Raw genomic sequence first — 24,605 nt, forward strand, 5'->3', positions numbered from 1 at the left:
TAACATCATCATCAGTGCTGGACCTCACAGTTAAACCCTGGACTACAAATACTCTCTTCTCTTGGTAGTTCATCATTTTTTAATCTCCGCCTTTCCAGAACACAAAGCAGATCACTTAGAGCAGTGTTTCTCAACCTTGACAATTTTAAGGCATGTGGACTTCAACTCCCAGAATTCCCAGCCAGCATTGCTGGCTGTGGAATTCTGGGAGTTGAAGTCCACATGCCTTAAAATTGTCAAGGTTGAGAAACACTGACTTAGAGAAATATTGTTTTGCTTTCCCCCCCCCCCCAGTAGTTACCATTTGCTTCTTTTGCATACCTAGGCTATTTTGGCATCCACATCAAAAAGTGCAGTTCCCCTGAAACAAATGCCACCAAGAAACTCCCATCCCGATTCTCACAATAGAGTGAGGTGTTAAAACCCGAAAAACGCGAACATCGAGTCTTCAGAGCGCAAGGTAACCAATTTCGCACCGCGCACGGGTCAAGGCACCCGCTCCTTACCGTTGGCGTTCTTCCCGCAGATGAGATGCTCATAGGGCTGGAGGACGCCCCAAAGCTCCGCGTCGTTGTTGATCACCGCCTCGAGAACTTCGGAGGAGACCTCACTTCCCGCCCCGTCTCCGTCCGGGTTTTGGCTGGCCAGGACACGGCCCTTGATCTCCTCCGCCAGGTTCTCCATGCAAGAGGCTAGAGCGATGGCCGCGTACTCGTGGATCCGCACCGAGATCCGGGTATCTACCATCCACCTGAAAAAGCGCCCGACGGAGAAGGTGAGGCCACAGCGGGCCGATTTGCCTTTCCTGAGGCCGTCTCCGGCGCTCATGCTGTACAGCGACAGAGCTTTGACGGTCGCCAGGACGCAACTCTCCGACAAGGACCAACTCTGGATCAGTTTGATGGCGCTCTGGATCTCGAACCGCGTGCACTTGGCGTGCATCACGCTCAGGCGCTGCGCTTCCCGAGAGATCCGGATCAGCGGCCTCCGGAGGAGCATCGAGAGCCTCCTCGCGGCTTCTGGGCTGAAGCCTCTCTTGGTCCCCTCCCTCCCCTTCCGCAGGATCTTCTCCACGTCTTCCTCGCTCCAAGGGAATTCCTCGAGTTCCGGCAGTTTGGCGCATTTGGCGAAGATGTCCGCAACCTCGGGGTCCTCCGGCAGAACGGTGTTGACGGTATCCCAGCTGTTGTTCCGGCTGTTCATGGAGCCCGAGTAGTACCACCAGTTGCCCCGGGGCTGAGACGAGGCGAACGCTTGGCTGTTGGACTTGCAGGACGAGAGGCTGAGGGACCTGCAGGAGTCCCCTGCCCCATACCCGGAGTCCAAGGTTAGGTCTTCCAGGGTCTTCAAAGGCGAGCTATATATCCCAGCCATAGGAAAGCTCGGCGGTCCCCTCCTCCGAGGCGCCACCGCCGAGTCCCGCGCGGTTCGCAAAGGCGACCGAGGACGGTCGAGAGCTTAGGCGCCGGGATGCGAGTCCAGTTGGGGCTGGAGCTCCCGAGGTGCCTTCAGGTTTTTCACGCGTGCCAGCTCTCTCCATTCCACGGACCGAGTGAGATCATGTCTTTTCCGTCTTGGAGACGGGATGGAAAATCTTGGGCCAGCAGCAGAAGATGCGGAGGATCCAGCAGGGCTCCGAGGAGGCGATGCCTACCGCCTAATGGGAGGAAGGAGGGGGAAGGAATCCTCACGCGGCTGAAGGCGAACCAGCCTTTCCCCAGCAACGATCAGGAAAGACGAGGAGGGAGGAGAGGGAGAGAAGAAACCCAAAGCAGCCCAGAGCGGCGGCGGCGGCGGCGGCGGCGGCTGCCTGCCGGTGTTTCCCCCCTCCGCGCCCCCGAGAGACACTTGCAGAAGCTTTGCGCGAACTTCTCTCTTCGCTGCTCTCTTCGGCTCGCCGATCGGAGGCGACATGCAAATGACCCGATGGGATGCCCACCAATCAGGAGCTGTGGGAGAGCCGGGGGTGGGGCTCGCCGCTGTAAGGCGAGCTGGGCAACCCTTCTGTGCGTAGCCTTCAGGCGGGCTTGGATGGGCGGATCCAAGGAAGGCGGGCGGGGCAGGATGGAAACAAGTCAGAAGTCGCGACAGGGAGGGGCAAACTGGGCGAGCAGAGGTGACAGAAGAAAGGAGCCATTGCGAGGGATTTGCAGCAAAAAGGAGCCGCGTGTGCACCATGAGTCGCGCCAGCAAAGTAAAGGTAACCATGCCAAGGCGGGCTGAGATTTGCTAGGTCCGATCTCTGGCCTTTTGCAGATGCACGTCTAACCTTCTCCGCACTTGTCTAAACATGGTTGACTGCCAGCAACAGTGGCGAACAGACTTGCTTCTCAGGAAGGAGGCTGCAGGTGGCAACTGCTGGCTTGTGCAAATCTTTAACAGAGATTTGATAAGCAGCAATCCCCGAAAGGGCTGTCTCTCTGTGTGTTTTATAAGGCTCCAACAAATCTTATATTGTGTTTTCGGAATATCTTGCATTATAAAATCCATACTGCTTAAAATGCACATTTTGAATGGTAATTGTTAATGCTTTTCTCAAAACGATTTCAAAATGCGTTTACGTCTGCCTTTCCTGAGAACATTCTCACGTAAGCAACGTGAAAAAGATGAGTTTTTACAAATGTTATATCTTAAGTTACTGGCTGTAAAATAAGGTATGGGAACCTATGGCCCTCCAGTCATTGTCAAACTATTGTTCCCAGAAGCTTAGACATGGTGTTCTTGTAATTTTGTTCCAAGATGATACCAGGCTAAATACTTTCAAGTAACTTTTTTTGTGTGAAATCAAGCATTTTCTGTGCACATATTTTATAGAAGGGCATAGAGATTTATTTATTTATTAAATTTATTTGCCACTCATCTCATTTCAAAAGGACTCTGGTGATGTGATAAATAGGAAAACATGATTATTGTTTCCCGAACAACAAAAGATCTGGTAGTGGGAGAGCTAGAAGAGAACAGTAGTGCAGTTTTCCAGATATAGATGGGAAAATGTAGCATTGAATCAGTTACCCCAGTCTGTGTTAACCATACTCCCACCTGTTTTGTACTGTGTGCTGATTGTACATTTTTTTTTTTTTGTCTTCCAGGGCTTTTCTGGGCATAGAAAGACCCGAAAAACATAGCAATGCTTATGGCTCTGTAGACTCCTCTGCAGTTTTCTTACAGGCATTCTTTTGAGTTTTAATTTGAAAAAAAAAAGAATTAATTACAGTGTAATAGGAGTACTTTGAAATTGTGCCAATTTAAATTAAGGCAGATAATTTATATCTTGTTCCCTTCCCCTTTTGAAGAAACAACATTGAGAAGAAATGAATAAAATAATCTTATGTAGAGGATTTCAGCAGGCTTAGCAAAGTCAACAAAATTCTGCAAGCTTTCTTGTCTGGTTGTGAAATTGTAAAAATAAGGAGGTAGGCTAGAAATTATGTTTCAAAAAGTTATGTTAGTGGGAAACTTTTGTAGTCTTTTGGGAAACAACCAGCAGAAACCAAGATTTCCAGTTCTAGCAAAAAAAAAAAAAGTTGCAGTTGGTTTGACTTGTGTTGTACATATATTTAAATAAGCATATGTATGCCTAGACATGCCTACTTAATGATTTAACCAAAAAAAGGGGGGGGGGAATTAACTACTGTTTGGGTTCACACATGCTAAACCATGGTTTATTTTTAAACAAAATTCAATATGCTCCAATGGCTATAATCAGGCAAAATGGCAGGCAAAAAAAGAAACCACCCACAGTGTATGAATTCAGTCTACACTGAGTCCCCAAGTTTTAAAGATTAAAAAAAAGTGCTTTTCTTTTTAATGTGGACTGGTCATTAAAAAATTCACTTCTCGCTTGTAATAGAATAAGAGTTAGCAGTTGAGCCCTACTTAAGAACACTTTCTATTATTTTATAAGGTTTAAATAATTCTTTTGAGGACTTCTCAGGATTGTTCTGAATTTACCATCTACAGTGCTAAAAAGAAACCTCACTCAAAATGATTTTGTCTCGCATTAGGTAGCATAAACTTTTACAGGTGATGGCTTGCAAGTTAAAATCTTCAAGTTGAAACCATTAAGTAGGTGTGTCTAGGCATATGCAGGCTTATTTAAGTATATCTGCAGCACTAGTCAAATCAACTGCAGGCTTATTTAGTTACTACAGAGGTTTTTCTGTTTTTTCTTAGCAGTAGTACAGATGAAGTTTACTTTTTCTTTACTTTTTCCACATATGTTTTTCAATTGCTACTCTTGCTTTCATCACTGGGACTTTTGGTCCTCTCCCAGGTCTTGCTTAACTTCAGAGTTCAGCCAAGATTGGCTAGGTGCTGCAGGAGATAGTGAGTTCTAATCTCACATTAGGCCCAAAGCCAGCTGTGGGATCTTGAGCCAGTTGATGAACTAGTCCAGGCAGCTACCAGGAGTCAACAATGTCTTGATAGCTACCCCTCCCCTCCCTTTAAGTCTGTTAAGATTGCATGTTGAAATCTGACAAGCCTTTTTATGGAAGTATGTATATTTTTGACCTTGAATGGTGAATTAGTTATGAAATAAAAATGCCTGGTTTCTTTGATACTTTATATGTAAGCTATTTGAAAAGAAGGCACTGGCCCTCTCTGTAGATACTTTTTATTGTAACTTGCTGCAATAATTATTTTGTGCAACAGTGCCATCTTCTGGTAAGACTTGAATCATTGAGCCACTGGCTAGATCTTTAGATCTTGCAAATAAGCCGTACCACTGCTGATAATGCAACAAACTGTCATTTAAAATCTTGGCTTAGCAGGATCTATGAACTCAACACTATTTATACAGTCATGTGATTGTGATTTGCAATATTCTCTGCCAACTTCCACAGAGAGTTAAAGGGGGGGGGGAATGTCAGAGGAAGTTGCAAATAGAGGGGGCAGAAGGTTGGACCTGAAGAAATGGATCCCAAATATGACAAAAATGCTTGTGAGTCCGGCAGAACTTTTCAGAATTTTACTAGTGTTTTCCTTCTCACATGATTTTGAGAAAGAGCCTTCCAAACAATCAAGAAGAGAGCCTGAGTGCAAACAAAGCAATGGTATCTGAACCCAGGCAGGCAGAGCAGGGAGGGGGGTTAATGTACCAGTGGACCCAGCTGGCTGATGCCTACCAATCCATGGCAAGTTTCCACCTGCCAGTGGGAGTTGGGCTTCCCAGGACCTCCCACATCCGTTGAGGTATATTGCAGTTGTTGTGCAAGGTGGTCCCATGGGCACCTTTCTTAATAACTGCAATGATTTATGACAAAAATTTTGAGCTCAATTCTGGTTGTAAATTGAGAACTACCTCTATACACATTTAAATAAGTCTCACGTCTTAATATTTGGTTAAGAAATGAGCTATATTGTTCCTTGTAAAAAGAAATACAGTAGACAAGAGGAAGTGGCTAGTGTAAGACCCTCTATAGCAGGGGTGTCAATCTGCCGGCCTGCGGGCCGGATGCGTCATCTGGAAGCTGCGCCCACCCCATTGCCATCAATGGCAAAACTGGCCCGATATATTGCGCGACATCATGTGACGTCGCAAGTTTGACATGTCTGCTTTACAAATTTTAGGAAATTTGACCCAGAGGCATATACAATTTTAGGAAATTTGACCCAGAGGCATATACAATTTTAGGAAATTTGACCCAGAGGCATATAGTGGCCAAAATTGTGGAAACCTTTTGGGAAAAGTGTACATTTAAGGTTTGATGGCTAATAAGACCACTTTTTTTGGAGTAGTACCATAAAATTATATATCAATGGAAAGATAATTTAATCAAGAATGTAATGCAATAACTTTTATGAAGGATTTGCTATTAGAATAGCAATTATAAAGGAGAAAAGTGAAACACATAGAAAAAACAAGATATACAAAAATTATCACCATAGAAAAAAATGAGATATACAAAAATTATCACCATGTCAGTTAATACTTAGTTGGGTAACCTTAGCATGAATTACTGCCTTACAATGTCTTTCCATGGAGTGAACCAAGTCCTTTAGTTCTGCAGCTGTTATAATATGAAACCAAGATTGAATGATTGCTTCTATTAACTGGGTTTTATTGCTAGGTCACTTCTGACTAACAAGTTTCTTTAGTCGACTCCATAGATTTTCAATTGGGTTAAGGTCTGGGCTATTCCCAGGCCATTCCAGCAGTGGAATATGATTATCTTGAAACCACTTTTCGCACACAGCAGCAACATGACATGGAGCTGAATCCTGTTGAAATATAAATGCTTCATTGTCTTGGAAAAGATCATGTGCAGAAGGCTTCAGTTTGGGCTCAAGTATTTCATTAATATATTTTTGGCTATTTATATTCCCATTAATCACACAAATTCTGCCCACACTTTTTGATGTCATACAACCCCAGATCATAACACTGACTGGGTGTACATGTAATGCAATCAGGATGCATTTTTTAAAAATTTTTATTGATTTTCCAGTTTTACATTTAAATATCTGAAAAGCAACGTTGCAGTTGGGTTGGTTCATAATTAAATAACATACAAATTTCTTTAGTACAGATCACAAACTATTACATTAAATATTTCCTCTCTTTTTCCCTTGGTATTTACTGTCTTACATTTAAATTAATACAATTCTGATTATATCAATTTAATACAAATAACTTTTTTACATTTATCAATCATTTTTAGTTTATACATATCTTAGCCATTTTAATATTCAATCTTTTTAGAAAATCAATGTCCTGGTACATTTTTCTCAATTTTTAATTTCCCATTAATATTTAAATTTAACATTTAATATTTATAGTTTCCAAGTTTTAAATAACACCAATTGCCTTTATCACAATTCATCCCAAAATCTTACATCAGCTGGTTAATAATACAATATAATATGCTTATTTTCTAGTAATTTCCAAATATCTTAAATTTAATAACCAAAATTTCTCTTATTTCAACATTTAATACTTCCTCTTTTTTCTCTCAATATCTACTATCTCATATTTAAGCTAGTAATTTTTATTATTACCACTAAATAAAAACGTATTTGTTACATTCATCAATAAATTTTTAGTTTATATATATATTAATTGCCTATTCAGTATTCAAATTTAACTATTAATGTTTATATTTTCAAGTCTTAAATGACCAAAGTATCCTTTAACTCAACTCATAACTATTTCTAATATTCAAAATATACATCTTATCTACAGTATTTGAGAATATTCTGTTTTAATTCTCACTAATAAGTCAAAACCTCAATTTTCTTCAGTCTTATTCTAGCTTTCTTTCTTTGCCAAATTGTCTTCCATGTCCATTGCTTTGAGTCATCAAATAAATCTCCCTGTGTTATTATGTACCGTATATTCTGGCGTATAAGACGACTTTCTAAACACTTAAAATCTTCGCAAAAGTGGGGGGTCGTCTTATACGCCGGAAAAATATTACTCAGCAAGTTTTCTCTTCCCCCCCCCCTCTCTCACTCAAAAAGAGTCCTAGAGTTATTATTAAAACCAGCCGATCAACTAAAGATATCTCTGAGAGTACGATAGGCATTATCTGGCTGTTGTGACGGTAAGATTTCCTGGAGGTTTAATCCCCATTCTATAATGCTACATTGCAAACCGTCTCCTCTCTTCTTCCCTCCCTTTTGCATCCCAATTCCTTGCCCACCCCTCCAGAACTGCGGATTGGTAGTGGCCATCCCCTGATTAATTCATTCAAAGGAAGTAGAAAGGGATGGCCCATGTAATGGGGAAGGGGGGAAAAGAATTGTAACCTAAGCATCTGCGTCCATTCGAGGCACTTCTCAGTGCTTCTTCATGCAAGCTTTCAGCGTTTACCTCTCACTGCCGGTGAGAGTAGCTTGGGGGATGCGGAGCTTATGGGTCTGGAAGGGGAGGGGTGTCAGCTAAATTCCTCTCGGAGTTAAGAAGCAGGAATGGAGTGGGGACAGAAAACAGCTACACAATCCTTTTGCCCGAGCTCATGCAAGCAGTTTCTCCCCCCCCCCCGCCTAAATAAACTTGCATGGTGCATTTGTGGTGTTATTTATGACAGATCCTGGCTGGTCAATCTGGCTCCCATCTATAAGTACTGTAGTGCACTGAGTTTCAATAACAAATTAAAAGGAAAGCATTCACTCCCCCCCCATTACCTGAAAAGGGGGCAACTTATCACATTTATGGAAATGCAAGTTTTCGAAGGGCGAATGCCTTTCTTACTTAGTTTATTAACTGCTTCCTTTCCTTCTTCCCTAAACATTCTGGCTGTCTCCAATTTCATTCTTGGTAGTGTTGCTTTAAAAAACTGCTGAGAAGTCCTTTTGCAGGCAGGGCAATTTTCATCAAGGTGTGTGTGTGATTGACAAGGCAGAGCCTTTGACAAACAGGCAGGCTTTCTGCTCACTCAGCTTGGAGAGGCTGTGGAGGATTCGCAGGGTGGAAGACTGAGAGGAGGAGATCCCTGTGTGCAGCCTGCTTGCTCCAAGCCAAAGCTTGCTACTGGGGGGAGGGCAATGGAAGGGACCCAGGGAGTCACACGCATGCCTACATGTGCACGCACACACCCTGAGCTACTCATTTGGACTTACACGTGGCCAATGAGAACTCAGAAACTGTGCTCCCTTTCCCCCTCCCTCATGGAATTAGCTTGTCCATTTTTTCCCTAGGGCCTATACAGGAGTAGGCAACCTTGGCTCTTTTATGACTCATGGACTTCAACTCCCAGAATTCCTGAGCCAGCATAGCTGGCTCAGGAATTCTGGAAGTTGAAGTCCATGAGTCATAAAAGAGCCAAGGTTGCCTACCCCTGGCCTATAAGATGACAGGAAGGGTTGGGCAGGCAGGGAGAGCTGACCCACCCAATCCAAGCAGGCTTTGTATACAACAACCAGCCAAGGTTCATCGCTTGCTGTGATTGGCTGGTTGTTGTATACTGGGTACATACAGTACAGCACCAGTATCTGTACCAGTTCATACAGTACAGCACCAATACATACAGTACAGTATACAAATGTCCAATAGTCAAGACCCCATCATGGCTCCACCAGCAAGAAGAAAGAAATATGAAGCCAGTTTCAAACTTAAAGTTGTAAACTTTGCCATGGAACATAATAACTGCGCTGCTGCAAGACAATATGGAGTAACAGAAAAGATGGTTCGGGACTGGAAAGCAAATGAAAAAGCATTAAAGAGTATGCCAAGGGGTAAGTGTGCATTAAGAAGAGGCACCCCACATTGGCCAGAACTTGAAAAACATGTAGCAGACATGGTGAATGAGCATCGCCAAAACGGGTATGTAGTGACACGAAATAAAATACGTTTGTTTGCACTTCAGTGGGCCAAATCTAACCCAGATCACAGCAACAGATTTAAGGCCACTGCATCCTGGTGTACTAGATTCTTGGAAAGGCATAATATGGTACTGAGGCAAAAGACGAAAATTGCACAAAAATTACCTGCAGATCTTGATAGCAAAGTAATTAGTTTCCATCAATACATAATACAACAGCGCATTAAACATGGCTATGCATTAAGTAGTATTGGAAATATGGATGAAACTCCAATGAATTTTGATATGGTTGGAAATAAAACTGTCCATCAAAAAGGTGAAAAAACAATTTTAATTAAAACAACAGGACATGAGAAGTCCAGTTTTACAGTGGTACTAGCATGCACAGCTGATGGTGCCAAACTGAGACCAATGATTATTTTTAAAAGAAAAACAATGCCAAAACTCAAGTTCCCTGTTGGTTGTTTTGTACATGTGAATGAAAAAGGCTGGATGGATGAAGAAGGGGTAAAGCTATGGCTTGATAATGTATGGAGCAGGCGACCAGGTGGACTTATTCAAAAACGTAGTCTACTGGTGTGGGATATGTTCAGGGCTCATTTAACTCCCAGCACCAAGCAAAAGCTTGCAAGACTAAACACAGATGCGGCAGTTATTCCTGCAGGATTAACATTGTTAGTACAGCCACTGGATGTATGCCTAAACAAGCCATTTAAAGATCGCATTCGAGAACAGTGGAATGAATGGATGGTTAGTGGCGAAAAGTCATTCACAAAAGGAGGAAACATGCGTGCTCCACAATTGGATGTTTTGTGCAAGTTTGTCATAAAAGCCTGGAATGATATTGATGCAGAAACAATAATCAAGTCTTTCAAGAAGTGTGGCATATCAAATTCATTAGATGGTATGGAGGACGACTACTTGTGGCAAGATGAAGAGGAAGCCGAAGCTGAGACCACACCATCTGATACGGAATTCGATCCATACGATGACTGCCTTGCAAATGTATCACAAGATGTCATTGATATTTTTATGATATCAGATGATGAACAGGATGATTTTAAAGGCTTTTAAAGGGAAAGTATCATGCCAGCAAAACCTATAAAAATAGCTTGCAGTTATGATGGGCGTTGCTGACTCGCCAGGGACTTGCCCGGCACTTGCTCTCTCTATTGTTTGTTATCTTCCTCCTATCATCATCAGTTCCAGTTTGGTTGACAGCTTAGAAAACAAATAGCATGGCAGCTCCCATGGGTTTATTGTCTTATCCTTCCTTTCAGCTTTAGAGTGAATTAGGAAAAGTTTAATCACTTGCACTGTTTTATGTTTACATGTTTGATGACAAACAGCCTTATATTTATAAGTGACAGTTTTCCTGCTAAGTACCTGCATGTCATAAGATTTGAATTAAAATTACCATATTGAAATCAAATCTGATGTTTTTTTAATTTTTATTTGGTGTGCGTTGGAAGAGAGGTAGTCTTATATGGCAAGTATAGCCCAAACTCTATATTTTAACTGGAAAAGTTGGGGGTCGTCTTATACGCCCAGTCGTCTTATACGCCGGAATATACGGTATGTTGTTTGACGCAGAAAAAAACCATCCGATTGCCATTTTTTTTGAGAGGACTAACAAATTGTCTATTTTTCCATCTTGATGTAGTTGTCTTAAACTGTTTATCTTCTCTTCAGTCTGTTGTTCTTCTTGATCCTCAGGTTTCTTCTGATTTATGTAGAAAATCTTTTCCCTTTTCCACATTGTCAGTCCCTTTTCTGGGTTTTCCATTGACTGTATTTGTTGATCAGTTTAATCCTCTGTCATATTATTTAATTAGTCCATTTTTTCCATTATATTCTGTGTAGTTGATTTTTCAGTTGTAATCAAAATCTGAGTTCGTGTATCTGGGCTGACATACCATTCTTTTCTACAATCTCTTATTTCATTAATAGCTGTAAGAATAGTTTGGTAAATTGCTTTCAGCATAAATAGAATCTGTTTCTGATCTTCCTCCATATTCTCTTAGTAATGTATTAGATTAAAAGCTTTGCAATCAGAATGTAAAAAAAAATTCAGTGAGTATGGAACACAGCTTGGTTTCACAGCTGATAGGTGTCTCAAGGTTATAAGTCTTGTTTATTGTGTAGGCTGCCAGCCAAGTCTCTTTTAAGCAATAACAGCTTGTAATATCAGGTTTAGCCACAAGATGTCGCCCCTATATTTAAAATTTTCCTTTAGGTCCGAAGTTTTTATAATCTTTTCAGTTTTACTTCTTTTTTATATGTAAAAACCCAGATCTTCAGTAAGAGTAGAAAGTCTTTTAGTCCACAAACTTTAAGAAGTAAAATTCCAATTAGGATCAAGTTATTCTTGCAACATTTTTAAACTCCCCTGGATAGTCAGTTGCCGCTGTTTTAAGAGGGAGGAGTAAAATCTCCCTTCCCTCTCCACAGGGGGAAAGTACTTAAGCAGCTTATGCAGGTAAAAAAGATAGATAGGATTTAAGAGAGGTAGATCTCACCCAGTCTCTTCTGCGCTGCTTTAAAGTTGCCTGATGATAAGTGTGACTTCGACTGTCTGCAGCCTAGTGACGAGCCATATTTCTATGGCCGGTCTTTTGTCCACCGGTTTGGAGGGCTGCCCTGGATCAAACAGAAGGGCTACTGCCCTTCTGCGATCACAGGGATTCCCTCCTTGCTGGTCGCCCCTACAGGGCAACTTTTGACCCTTTCTAGGGTCCCCCAGCGAAGCAAAACTGGATGCGGAAGATGGAGCTCACCTTCCAAATGCCCATGTCAGCCACGTCGGCAAACCAGAAGTCCTTCTCCTTACGTATTTTATGCCATCACTACCAAACAGGGAGATGTTGGTCTCATCACTCCAAATAACACTGTCCCATTGTTCCTCTGTTTCATGGGTTTTAGCCCAGTTTAGTTTTTTCAACCTTTGTTTGAGAGATAAAAGTGGCTTTTTTCGTAGAATTCTAGATTTTAGGCCAAATTCCTGCAATCTGCACCGAACAATCCTTGCACTCAACTTCACATTGCATTGTGCCATTTTATCTTGTATACACCCAGATGATTTTCTTCTGTCATGTAGGCACAATCTCTTAATTCCTCTACCACTTGCTGTTGTGCACCTTTTCCTGCCATTACCAGTGTGGTTTTGTAGTGACTGAGTCTCCTTATATCTCTTCAAAAACTTAGAAATGCCACCTTTGGTTAAGTTTCCACCAATTTTTCTTCTAATTTCTTTATAACCGTAGCCTTGTTCACTTAATAATACTATTTTACATTGGTTTCTGGATGACCAATCTACTCTTTGCACCATTACTTTAATTTTATTACATTTTACAAGCTCACTAAATGAAAGAACACAAAAAAACCCCAACCAACTTGATTGTGATCACATAACACACTGATAAATGTCCTCCTCTCAGCTTCAATACATGACATCAATGACTGAATCCTACTGTGATCTGATTGGCTCATTATGAAAACAAGATGACACCTGATTGGCTCTCTAAATACTCCTGCTCATTGGCTACAATCAGATGAAGGAAAGCTACCTGATATCAACCTAAGCAAGTTGTGCTTGCTTTTTCTGGTTATTTGGCTATAACTTTTAATAGAATACAGATAATTGAACAAGCTTTGTTGCATTACATTCTTGATTAAATTATCTTTCCATTGATATATACTTTTATAGTACTACTCCAGAAAATGGTGTTATTAGCCATCAAGCCTTTCCCAAAAGGTTTCCACAATTTTGGCCACTATTTAGAACTTAATTACTGTCTTTAAAAAAGTAAGTCTGGATTTTGAGAATATTCCTAAAACTATTTTATTTATTTACTTTGATGCATGCAACCTATTCCAGGAGATCTGCTTGTAATTTCTTAAATTATAATTGGATATAATTGGTTTATTAATACCTATAGTCCCAAAAGACAAGAGATTTGGTCTCTTGAAATCAGTGAAATGGTCAAAGTCTTGTTCAGATAAAAAAAAGTCTTTTACCTGTGTTTGAAGATGTAAAAATCTTTAGTATATAATTATATGGTAGTCTTCTCTTAATGACGGCTGTTTAGTAATTGTTTAAAGATAAGACTTTGCTGGAAAGGTGACTTTATGCCTTGGTCCTCACACTTACAATTGTTGCAGCATCCCCATGGTCACATGATTATTGAGATTTGGGCAGTTCAGACCAAATAGTTGCAGCATCCCATGATCTTGTGATTGCCACTTACATGTTATGTAGCCATTGACAAGCAGAGTCAATAGAGAAATCAGCAGTAAAATCACAAGCTGCAGTCAGGTGTTGTCTTGCTTAATGGCTGGGATGATTGGCTTAATGACCATGATGCAAGTGAGATTGTAAACCTGTTGTGGTTGTGTGATGTCTCTCATAATAATCATGTTTCTAAGCAAGTGTTGCAAGTCTTAATTGTGGTTATTGAACAAGTAGTACCTAACCTGGTTGGTTTATGAGGGCTGCTATAATTGGCCTGCAAAAATCTCTAGAAAAGGGCCAGAAAATATCCCTTTGCTGCCTTCTAGTAAAGGTAGCCTTTGAGTTACAACAGTTCATTTAGTGACCATAATGATGTATGACCATTTTCACACTTATGACTGTTGCAGCATCCCCATGGTCACATGATTAAAATTCAGATGCTTGGCAATTGACTCATAGTTGTGACTGTTGCAAAGTCCCAGGGTCAAGTGATCATCTTTTGCAACCTTCTGACAAACAAAGTCAATGGGGAAGGCATATTCTCAGCCTTTAATCTGAGCACTGAGAAGTTCATCTGAAATCTTCTACAAATACTTTTACCTTTAGAGATGATAATTTTGTAAGAAAGGATGTTTTCTGGGGTGAGACTTACTAACACGGATGGTAGGCTACCACTTTCTTCCTCAAAAAAGCATTTTATTTTATAATTAAAGTTGTATGCTTCCCAACTACTCTAAACAAACTTACAGAGCTGCAGATGGAAAACCATTCCACAAGCAGTTTCTTCTTCTGATGGTACCATTTAATGCAATTCTTGCATTTATAAAAAGGCAAGCTAATGTAAAATCTTACATTTCCCATCTGTTATTTAAAGTTCTGCGATGAGATCAACGAGTGCTAGACGATCTAATCTGTTTTCTGATCATTTCTCATTTCTTTGCTTAGAAGAAGACATAGGGTAATGGGATGCACCAGCTCAGGACTGTGATGGCAATGGGTTAATCCTATTGCTTTGTCATTTTCTTTCTGACTGTCACCCGAATGCTCAAAATAATGTTCCAAATATAAATGCTGTCAATCAGCAGAGAAATTCCATTTCATTATAGAGGAAGAAGATGGCAGCAGGACTTTGATTATAATAAACAGGCCATCTTCAGTAATCAAAACAGAAAATAATTACTCTGAACAATTAAAATATTACAGGGAGTGCTGGAGAATGATTATTCCTGTCTACCACCATTTTAACTAAAAATAAAGGTGGCACTCAATGAGGTAGAAGAAATGGTTTGAAGAGAATGAACTGAAGCATGCCATTGTTGTTTTTCCTGAACCATACAATCACCTGGCTGAGTTTATCCTGCTGTCCGAGTCTTGTTCCAAACTGACATACTTGAAGGGCTAAGAGCAAGGTGACACTCAGTTGGATCTCATAGTGCACATCTACTGGAAGTGAGCTGCCCGAGGCTTCCAGCATTCCATGGCGTCTCTGCTTTGCCTGTTAGGAGGCTCTGTTGAGCAGACCAGGATCTGAGGCTGATGCAGCATGGTGCAGCTTTTCATGTTGCTAGAGAGGCCGTTCTCAGTCGTGCATTCCTCAGGGCTCTGTCTTGGAGTTTCTGTACAGGATGGTTATGGTGGCTAACTTCACACAGCACTTATCCTCGCATCTGCTGTCAAACAAGTGGGATACCCAGCCAGTATGAAAAATTCTAGCTGGGGGGAGGAGGAGAAAGGGAAAAAAGAGAGAGGAAAGTTGGGTTAAAGAGAGCCAGTTTGAAAGTGGAAGACTGTTGAGTTCTTGTCCCACTTTAGCCATGAAAGCCAGCTGGGTGATCTTGGGCCAGTCATTCTCTCTTAGTCCAGCATTAGATACTGTGTCTGTTTTGTGGAATAATAAGGGCTATAAAGGAGCCAAGTACAGAGCAGTAGGAGACTTCAGTAACTAGTTGAGTTATTGAATAACCAAGGAGAGAGGCATAGAGAGTAGGGGGATATGACCGACCATATTCCTGTTTAGGTCAGTGCTCTGAATAGGAACCACAGTTTTGGAGATCTTAGAGTGGTTGAGGAGCTGCCACAAATTCCATAGGCAGGTCTTGATAATACCAGGAGACTGGGCTAAGATGCAGAAGGACAGATTGTATATCACTGGAAACTTGATGTTCTGTGAGCTTGGTTTTCTTGCAGACATTTTGTTCTATGCACAGGAGGATGTAGTTTGCTGGGTTGTTTATATTTGGCATTCATACAGAAAAAAATAATTCCTAGTTGGAAAATGTATGTGCATTCTAATTGACCTAGGAGTTCAGCAGACAATGCTACCATCATAGAAGATGGAAGAGCATGGGTATCATAAAGGTTCTGGTTGCTAGGCCAAAACCTATTTTATCAGGAATATCAGCAAAATAGAAAGCTTGGCTCTAACACATATTTCTTTCTATCTTCCATCTTTTCTCTAGACAGTTATACTTCTTTTCACTGTTAATAGCCAATCATATTTTATGGATCACAGATTTAAGTACACAGGCAAGAATAATTTATGTAAAGAGATGCTCCAATTGATATGTTCTCCTGATGATATGCTAGTTCTTATAAAATCAATACTTTAAAAAAAATGTTTTAAATGAAATTATGTTTACCATAAAGTAAATATCTGTTTCTCCTATCCCATTGGTCAAACAACTTACAGCTGTGGAAAAAATCTTTCTACAAAACCTAATTCCAGTGGTGAAAATGAGGTCTATTTACATTGTTGCTAATAAAAAAATGAATCCATTGTCGAAAGACCTATTCAAACACTATGAATGCTCAGATAAAATTGTAAAATATTAGAAATTAACTCATTTTCAAAGGTGGCACAAATTGGGAAGAAACTCTTTAGCCATTGAATTCAACCTTAATTCAGGAATGCAAAGTGAAGCATCCTGACAAACATGTTCCCAAATCGGCTCTTAAGAATCTGTCATAATGTATTAATTTCTTAGAAAACATTTTCTTAGAAAATATTTCATTGAGGAATTCAATGAATAATTTAATTTGTCCAGCAGATGGCATTTAATATACAGGAAAGCCACATTATATTCTACATTTGCAAATATTTGGTAGCAAGTAATCCAATAGTATCGTTTTCCCCTTCTTCCTATTAGCACATTTACATTTGCAAATATTTAGTAGCAAATTATTCAGTAGATATCATTTCCCCTGTCCTCCTATTAGTACTACAGGCTAATGTTTGAATATAATAGTTTATTTGTGAAAATATAGTATCCAGTAAGTGCTTTAGAAAATGAATTACTATTGCTGGCTTGTTACAGATAGGAATTTAGGCCAAATGCACTCCCAGGTGAAAGATGGTGCTAACCTCTAGATGTAGTGTCAAATTTCAATCCCTCATCCAACATGCACACTTGTTCCACTATGACAGGGGTAGGCAACCTTGGCTCTTTTATGACTTGTGGACTTCAACTCCAGAATTCCTGAGCCAGCACAGCTGGGAGTAGAAGTCCACGAGTCATAAAAGAGCCAAGGTTGCCTACCCCTGCACTATGATCTGGTTTGGTTGAATACCTGTAAGTTTGTTACCCTGGTTTTGGAAAAATAATATGGTTTAAAGTTGTGAATGTGATTTTGGAGTTATTAAACATGAGATACAAAAAAAAAAGAGTGCCATTAACATTTTTCAATGTTGGATTGATTCGATGCTTGCTCTCTGTTTGGAGGTATGTGTTTGTGTGTGTCTGTGTGTATTTTTTTCCTTACTTATTTTTATAGCATTCTTCATTATTTCTTTCTATATACCAAAACAAAGTATATGTCTACCATTCTCATGTTGGTTCTCCACTGAATTTCAAATAAGCAACTTATTTTCTTTTTTCTCTCCTATTGCAAACAATATCTCAATTGGCTTGACCTCTAAATCACAAAGTATTAGGTAGCTCTAATTATTGGAGCATTTGTTAGAGTTATAAGTGGGAATAATAAGTAGATAATGCAAGGGAGAGTGTGTACATGCATAGTATAGCAAGGTTTGGCCTTTCACCATAATGTACTATTGGCTTCAATCTACAATTCATCCAAGGTAGCATTTTCCATCTGCTGATAACTCCTGAAAGAATTAATGTGATTTTAAGTTGTGGAAGCAAGTATCTGGAGCCATGCTTTCCAGTATTTTTGTAGTTTGTATTTGCATGTCATTTCATTCATAATAGATAGACTATAATACCAGCCTTAAACCTTTAATGGTTTAAAAGAAAGCAGCTGGACACATACTTTTATCTTAGTGCATTCCTTGCAGAGTTTAATTTTTTTTTGTAATTTTATTGAAAATTACAGTTAGAAGACGTAAAAACTAATAAATGCAAAAAAGTAAGAAAAAGGAAAATAAATAAAAAGAAAAGTTTATAAAAAAGTTAATTTTCCTCTCATCACAGGTATAAACAATTTTAGTAATTTATTACCAACTATTAAAATATAACATACACTCGCTTCATCCCATATCTCACCTGTTAACTATAAACAAAATCCAAAAACTTTGTAATTCATTATTTATTAGCAAAAGTTCAAAAATTACTATATATCTATTTTAACCATGGTAAAGCAAAGTGTAGATGACAGAGGGAAAGAGATGCTGCCTAGGAAACAACCAGACCAAAAAAAAAAAAAAAAAAAAAGGCAGAGCTCCTAAAGATTTAAAAGTCAGAGAAAGAAATTTAGGAAAAACCAATTCTAATTGACCAGACTGTTGAAACCAGTGACAGGAAGTTTGCACTTTCACATTTGCAAAATTCTGTTCATGTAGCCTTGCAGTAAAGTAGAATTAGTTCATCTAATTATATTGCCTGTTTACCTGGGAAGGCTGACAATATTTCTTCTCTCTATTTTTAACAATCTTGGTTTTTAATCCCCTTCAAATAATACCCCAAATCTTTATATCTATGTCAGACATTCTTAATTTCTGAGTCCATTCTTCAAAAAGGTTCTTCAGAACATCAATTGTTAAAGTATTTTGCACCATTCTTTGTTAACATGTAGAGTTTAAGAATTCTTCTCCTTTAATTGTAATCTTTATTTTTTTTCTATTTCTCCCTATTGTCCACACTTCAAAGTGCTATTCCAGGGGTGTCAAACTGCTGGCCTGCGGGCCGGTTTCATCATACCGGAGCCGCGCCCACCCCATTGCCGGCAATGGCAAAAAAGCTCCGATACGTCACGCGATGTCATGTGACATCGCAAGTTTGACATGCCTGTCCTATCCTATCATATTTTTCCCCACAAAGAACTCAAAGAACCAGTTTTCCATAGGAAGGACATTTATAATTAATGTCAAATTTTTATTCCAAATCCCTCTTGTGGTGAAATGTCGTCTGAATTTTTAGGAGGGAGGGCATGCAATCCAGAGGAGCAAAAGTCAGTGAAGTTTTGATTGTCTGGGAGGAAGAGAATCAAAACAGCTCCTCCTTGGAATTCTCAGAGTATATGTTTAACAGTGTAAATAATTGTAGTAATCACTCCTTAGTCATTGAAGGGTGCAAAGAAATGGCCACCTACTACGCAGCCGTTTATTGTTTTTATAGAGTTTTTCAAATAGCAATAGATACAGCATGGCAACAGCATTTCATTGGCTAAAATCCTTTACCAATCCTCAAGAGTAAAAAGTTAGAGGCCATAAACAGGAAAACTTGTTGTTCCACCAATTAGCCTTATCGAATTGGCAAGGTCAGATAGACCTGCGTCACGTCACCATGGTGATGTGGGGGGGGGGAGAAGAAGATGCATAAACAAAGGCACAAACGTTGGTAGGGCAGTTTTCTGCTCGCAACTTTCGCCTGTCTCTTATCCCTACATCTCACTCCTTTTTGTTTTGTTAGACGAAATATCGCCATAAGCGGGGTTAATAAAAAGATTATAATCAGGAGAGGAGCATCCTTGCAGTTGTTAATATAGGGCCAAAACTTGACCCTGAGGCAATGTGAGAGAGGATCTACTGGGATTTAAAGCTCTAATACATATATTGCAAAATAAAAGAAATACATTACATAAACAGCACCCATAAAGATCCTAAGGTATCAATTTTCAAATCAAAGGCCAAATTGTGTAAAATTTAAATCTGGTGCTGGATGGTTCATGAATTATCAGAAATATTGAAACAATACATTTCCTCAAAACATTTACAACCGAAATGCTGGTGTAGAAGCAAATAATCAATTGCAGCGTGATTTTGCAAAATAGTTCTCAAATTTTGCAGTTCATGGTTGATCGTTGAAATAGTTGAAGAAGTAGTATTAATTGTCTTTGCCAAATTTCTTGTAATAGCATTAATGTTGAGGTGGGCACGAACAGCAAGTCCTGGCACGCCCACTGGAGATATAGCCAATGCTACAAAGTAAGGTTGTCTCAGAGTCACAAGTGTTGTCTAGTGTGACTTCACGTGGAGAATGGTTCATGTGAACTTGTTGTTTGGAAAGCAAAACAGGAATCAGCTGGCTGAGGCCACATTGCGCTTCACTAATATTAGCAGGAATATGATTTAAAGTTTCTTGACCACACGTAAAAAACCCTCCTTGCAGTAGCCAAGCATGTCCAAAATGAAAGGAAGTCTCTATTGAAGCTGTGCAATTTAAAGCAGGTGAGCCAATCCGATGACAGTGAGGTTTTTTAAGCAATAACCTCCCAGAGTCAGTGAAGTTTTGAATTACTGCAGAAGGGGTGCAAACAAAGACTAAACATATAGAAAGCAAATTACATGTAATACATTTCAGATAAACAAAAGAAGTCATTTTGTGTGATGTTAGATTTTGCTTCATTCGTTGTTCGAATGATTGTTTGAGTGGGATGACAGTTACAGTTGTCAAAGGGCAGATGTTAATGATCAGACATAAACAAATGATGGATAAGAAATTTGCAGTTAAAACCGCAAAAATGGCAGCACACAGGTTCTTGGGGATCAAGTTCTTTACATCTCCCCACGTCACTGGCTGCCTGGCATGTCAGGATTGGATTACTTGCTGTGCCATCTATAGAGTCACCCTTGCCATTTCTGGGACTGGGTCCAGGGACTGGTGCCACGACATCCCTGGCTGGGTGATCAAAACGCGCTGGAATCCGCAAAGGTCCTGTTGGAGCAAGCACAGCAGTGTAGTCCCGCCCCCAAGTGATCAGAGGGACTGGTCCCAATCATGCTTTGTCTGGTAATGCCCGATAATATACCAGAGGTGGAGGCAAGCTTGTTTTCTGTTGAGAATGTCTCTGATAAGCAGTCAAATTTGGAATGGAAATATTCAATTGGTGTGATGTAAATAATACTTTTTGAACCTGTTGTATTACCCATGACAAATTGGGTATCCTAGATAATCCGTCCTTTTTTATTTGTTTGTGAAGGCAATCCTTGAAAGACCAATTAGCACGTTCTACGATAGCTTGACCCATGGAATTATAGAGAAGACCATGAGTAAAAACAATATTTCAGGTTGTATAAAATTGTCCAAAAAAAGATGAAAAAAAAATATGTGAACCTGTTTCCCCTCATAGAGGTGGGGGAAATTGTTCCTAAATACCTATTTATGAATATACATTTGTAAGAAGCCAAAAAAAAAAAATGGATAATGTCCATTTGTCATAGTTGATTAGAGGCAAAACCACATAAAAGACATACAAAAAAAATTAGGCCCAGGAAGGGAGGAGTGATTGTGTATATGAGAAACAAAATTATAAATGCTTTCAGTTATGGAGCAGCTGCTGCAAAGTTAAAAACAAGGTCATAAGATTGGGGCCAATCCTGGGCGTGATGTAAGCACCTGAAGAAGTAAAAGTAAGTTGGCATACTTAATGAGAGTCAGAAATTAAGTTAAAAGACTGTTGAGAAAAGGTTTGAAAAGCTAAAATAATTCTGAGCATTGTGATAAGGGTTGCATTGCAATTTAGGACACTTTCCAGGTATCATCCTTGTAAGCAATTATTCCTCTCATTCACCCTCCATCAGAAAAAGCAATAACTTGTGGCAAGGGAGAAAGAGAAAGAAAATAAATGATATGAAAGTCAGTTAAAGCACATTAAAGAGATAAGTTATTTTTGAAAACAATATTAATTAATCAGTTCCTTTTCGACTGCAAGCTCTTGTGCGTCCTAAGGTTATCATTTTAGCAACCACCTGGATAAAAAATAAAACATTTTGGGATGGGATATGGTAGGTAAATATTATTCAATTCAATATACTTTCTGCACTTCTATTACAGTTAATGCTCCATTAGGTAATTTACTAGGAGGAAAAAATCAAAAGTGTAAAATTCTGTCCACAAATTGAGTATTCATGATGTCATCAATTTGTGCAACTATATTTTTTCTGGCACTTATTGCAATCCTAAATCATTTTATATTTTCTGAAAGCCAATTAAATTGTATCTTTGGTGCTTCAATTTAAACAAAGTCCATTTAGAGGGAAACAATTTGTATATAAATAGGTTAAACATTTATAAATCTATTACAATGTAATTCAGTTAGTTCTTTTGGTTGTTGGATATAAAAAATATTGTCCAACATTACTGTTTCTCTTTTGAGTAAAAAAATTTATTTGCTGAAACTGCATAGGTGAATGTCAAGTTTCAGATTCACTCCACTCTTCTCAGATTACAATTATTTTTTATTTTTCCAAACTCTCCCCCATACATATACCGTAATACTTATCAGATATTACGATACATTCCCTCCACACTCACTCTTCTCTACCTTCTTTCTCCCTTTCTTCTTTTCCTACTTCCCTCTTCTTCCTCTCCTCTCCTTAACCACTCTGCTTCCCTTTCCTCTTCCTCCAACCTTCCTACTTCCTTCTCCCCTCCTTTACTCTTTTCTCTCTCCTCCCGTTTCTTCCCTCTCATCACTCTTCAGATACAATTCCAAGCAGAGGAAAAAAAAATTTTAAACGAACAGTTCCCCCCCCCTCCTTCCTGTCTCTGGCTCTTTAAGCAACGCAGCCAACCGAAAGAGACGGGGGGGGGGGGAGAAATCTCACCACCAAAAAATAGTTTTACCTCCTTCCTATACATCTTACAATAAATTCTTCTCATACATACTCCATGAAATTCTTCTCATACAAATATTTATTATTATTTTCACAGTTAGGGAAAAAATGGGTGGGTTTTGAAGGCTAACACACACTTCAACAAATTAACTCATTCAGTTTCATACTGACTGTTTGCATAAAACCATTCCACATAAAATTATTTCATTTCATACTTTCTCCAGGCAAACCATATATTCTTAGCAAGGCCTTTTTGTATTGCTGTTATCAGAGAGGGCTTTGAGCCTCTTCCAAGTCTTAGAATAACACAGAACAACACAGACAAACATATATACACAAATACTGTTACAACAACATTTATTTAGACATATAACTTGTCTTGCAAGAAGCGAAAACGACAAGGTGATTTCAACCAAAAAGTGGTTTTGAGGGCTCTAATCATTTCCCATTTTTCTCACCATTCCAAGCCCAAGCATAATGTTCTGAGTGGCCACACACACACACATAACAAAACACAACCAGACATTTGTCTGACGGCTAACTTAATATATTGCAGAGCATTCCGATTGCTCAAAAAACTTTGTTCTGAGGGAGTAAATTTTGATTTATGACTTTAACTAATCAACAAAGAATTAGCCTCTTCAGAAGAAGCTGAAAATCCAATTAAAGATGTTTTTTGAAGGAATAAATTTTACTTAGTTGCAAGCAGAAGCGGGCTGATAGTTAATTGCCGTTCTGAAGTATTTGGGTCCATTTTTTTTTCTTTTGACAGGAGTGAACACTATAGTGTTTTAGCCTAAGCGTCCGATGCTTAAGATTCGAAGAATACTGTTTTCTTATCTCCCCAGTCAGCTTCCTTATGTTCGTTTAAAGCCTTGCCAGGCCTGATTTCTGTAGCAGGAGTCTGAACTCCTGTACATGCTTTTGCTGAGGGTGAGATAATTTACAGCCCATACTTACTCACTGAGGGGTCTCGTAAGACGAAAGTGCACCTAGGAGTCTGTTCCAGACGATGGTAAGTATGTTGGCAGCTGCTTCTTCCCGTAGGGGTCCCAAAACAAAATGTCCCTGCTGAGGGCGCCAGCTGTAGTAATCACTCCTTAGTCATTGAAGGGTGCAAAGAAATGGCCACCTACTACGCAGCCGTTTATTGTTTTTATAGAGTTTTTCAAATAGCAATAGATACAGCATTTCATTGGCTAAAATCCTTTACCAATCCTCAAGAGTAAAAAGTTAGAGGCCATAAACAGTAAAATTTGTTGTTCCACCAATTAGCCTTATCAAATTGGCAAGGTCAGATAGACCTGCGTCACGTCACCATGGTGATGGGGGGGGGAGAAGAAGGTGCATGCATAAACAAAGGCACAAACGTTGGTAGGGCAGTTTTCTGCTTGCAACTTTCGCCTGTCTCTTATCCCTACAAATAATCTGCTTTAATTTGGCAAGATTTCTGTCTATAGGTGAGGAATAATAAAGGAAACTGCTTAAAACAGGGGTCTTCAAATTAGGACTTGTGGACTTTGACTGGCTGAGGAATTCTGGGAGTTGAAGTCCACAAATCATAAAAGGGCCAAGTTTGAAGACCCCTGGCTTAGAAGAACTTCAGTGCATCTTTCTTGTTGTCTGGAGCCTGACATCTCAGGATCTGAAAGTTAAAAAAAGTTTGTTTTTAACTTTCCAAAATTTGCAAAAAATTTCATCTCAGATACAATGGTTTCAGGAAAGTATTGTCCCAGATGCATACTGCACTATTGCACCTCATTTTTAGTGATTACAAATACCAACCTTTTATGTTTATCTTTTTCCTTCTTCCTCATCTCTAGCCTGAATTGTTCCCTTGGAATGATAATGATTTCAGTGGGAATGCAAGCATTTCCTGAACCTGTACTACTGAGATATCTCTTATTAAGTAGGTCTGCATACATATTCTTGATGTAGTTTAGAGATTGGCAGCATTGTGCTTGATCAATATCAATATGATTGTGTCTGTTTCTAAAATTGCCCCACCTGACTACTTTCTTTTAGATTGCTTTAATTAAAATAAATGAAATTGTCATGCCAACTATGATAGCCATTTTATGAAAGCATGAACATTCTA

At 39.4% G+C, this 24,605-nt stretch overlaps 2 protein-coding genes and 1 long non-coding RNA gene across 4 annotated transcripts in view; 1 reads left to right on the top strand and 2 right to left on the bottom strand.

Moving 5' to 3' along the window:
* The window catches only part of ABTB2 (ankyrin repeat and BTB domain containing 2), a 154,911-nt gene extending 152,997 nt beyond the window's left edge, over positions 1-1,914 (bottom strand). Inside the window, exon 1 of the mRNA XM_039356846.1 lies at positions 507-1,914. Within this exon, the coding sequence (XP_039212780.1) occupies positions 507-1,374 (868 nt within the window). The 5' untranslated portion in view covers positions 1,375-1,914. The remainder of the gene's footprint in view (positions 1-506) is intronic.
* A 135-nt stretch (positions 1,915-2,049) lies between these two features.
* The window catches only part of LOC120314105 (catalase-like), a 52,138-nt gene continuing 29,582 nt past the window's right edge, over positions 2,050-24,605 (top strand). The window contains exon 1 of one of the 2 annotated variants that reach the window (XM_039356848.1): positions 2,050-2,200. In XM_039356848.1, coding sequence (XP_039212782.1) covers positions 2,177-2,200 — 24 coding nt within the window. In that variant the 5' untranslated portion in view covers positions 2,050-2,176. Of the gene's footprint in view, positions 2,201-22,757; positions 23,523-24,605 lie in introns of those variants that run through there. The other variant, XM_039356849.1, reaches the window with a different exon arrangement.
* On the bottom strand, positions 13,091-23,604 carry LOC120314107. The gene is made up of 2 exons (XR_005558341.1): positions 23,468-23,604; positions 13,091-15,207 (listed from the first exon to the last, which is right to left on the bottom strand). It is a non-coding gene; the product is annotated as an uncharacterized LOC120314107 (long non-coding RNA).

The sequence above is a fragment of the Crotalus tigris genome, unplaced genomic scaffold (assembly GCF_016545835.1).
Source record: "Crotalus tigris isolate CLP2741 ecotype Arizona unplaced genomic scaffold, ASM1654583v1 scf7180000018831.1652172, whole genome shotgun sequence".
NCBI classification, from domain to species: domain Eukaryota; kingdom Metazoa; phylum Chordata; class Lepidosauria; order Squamata; family Viperidae; genus Crotalus; species Crotalus tigris.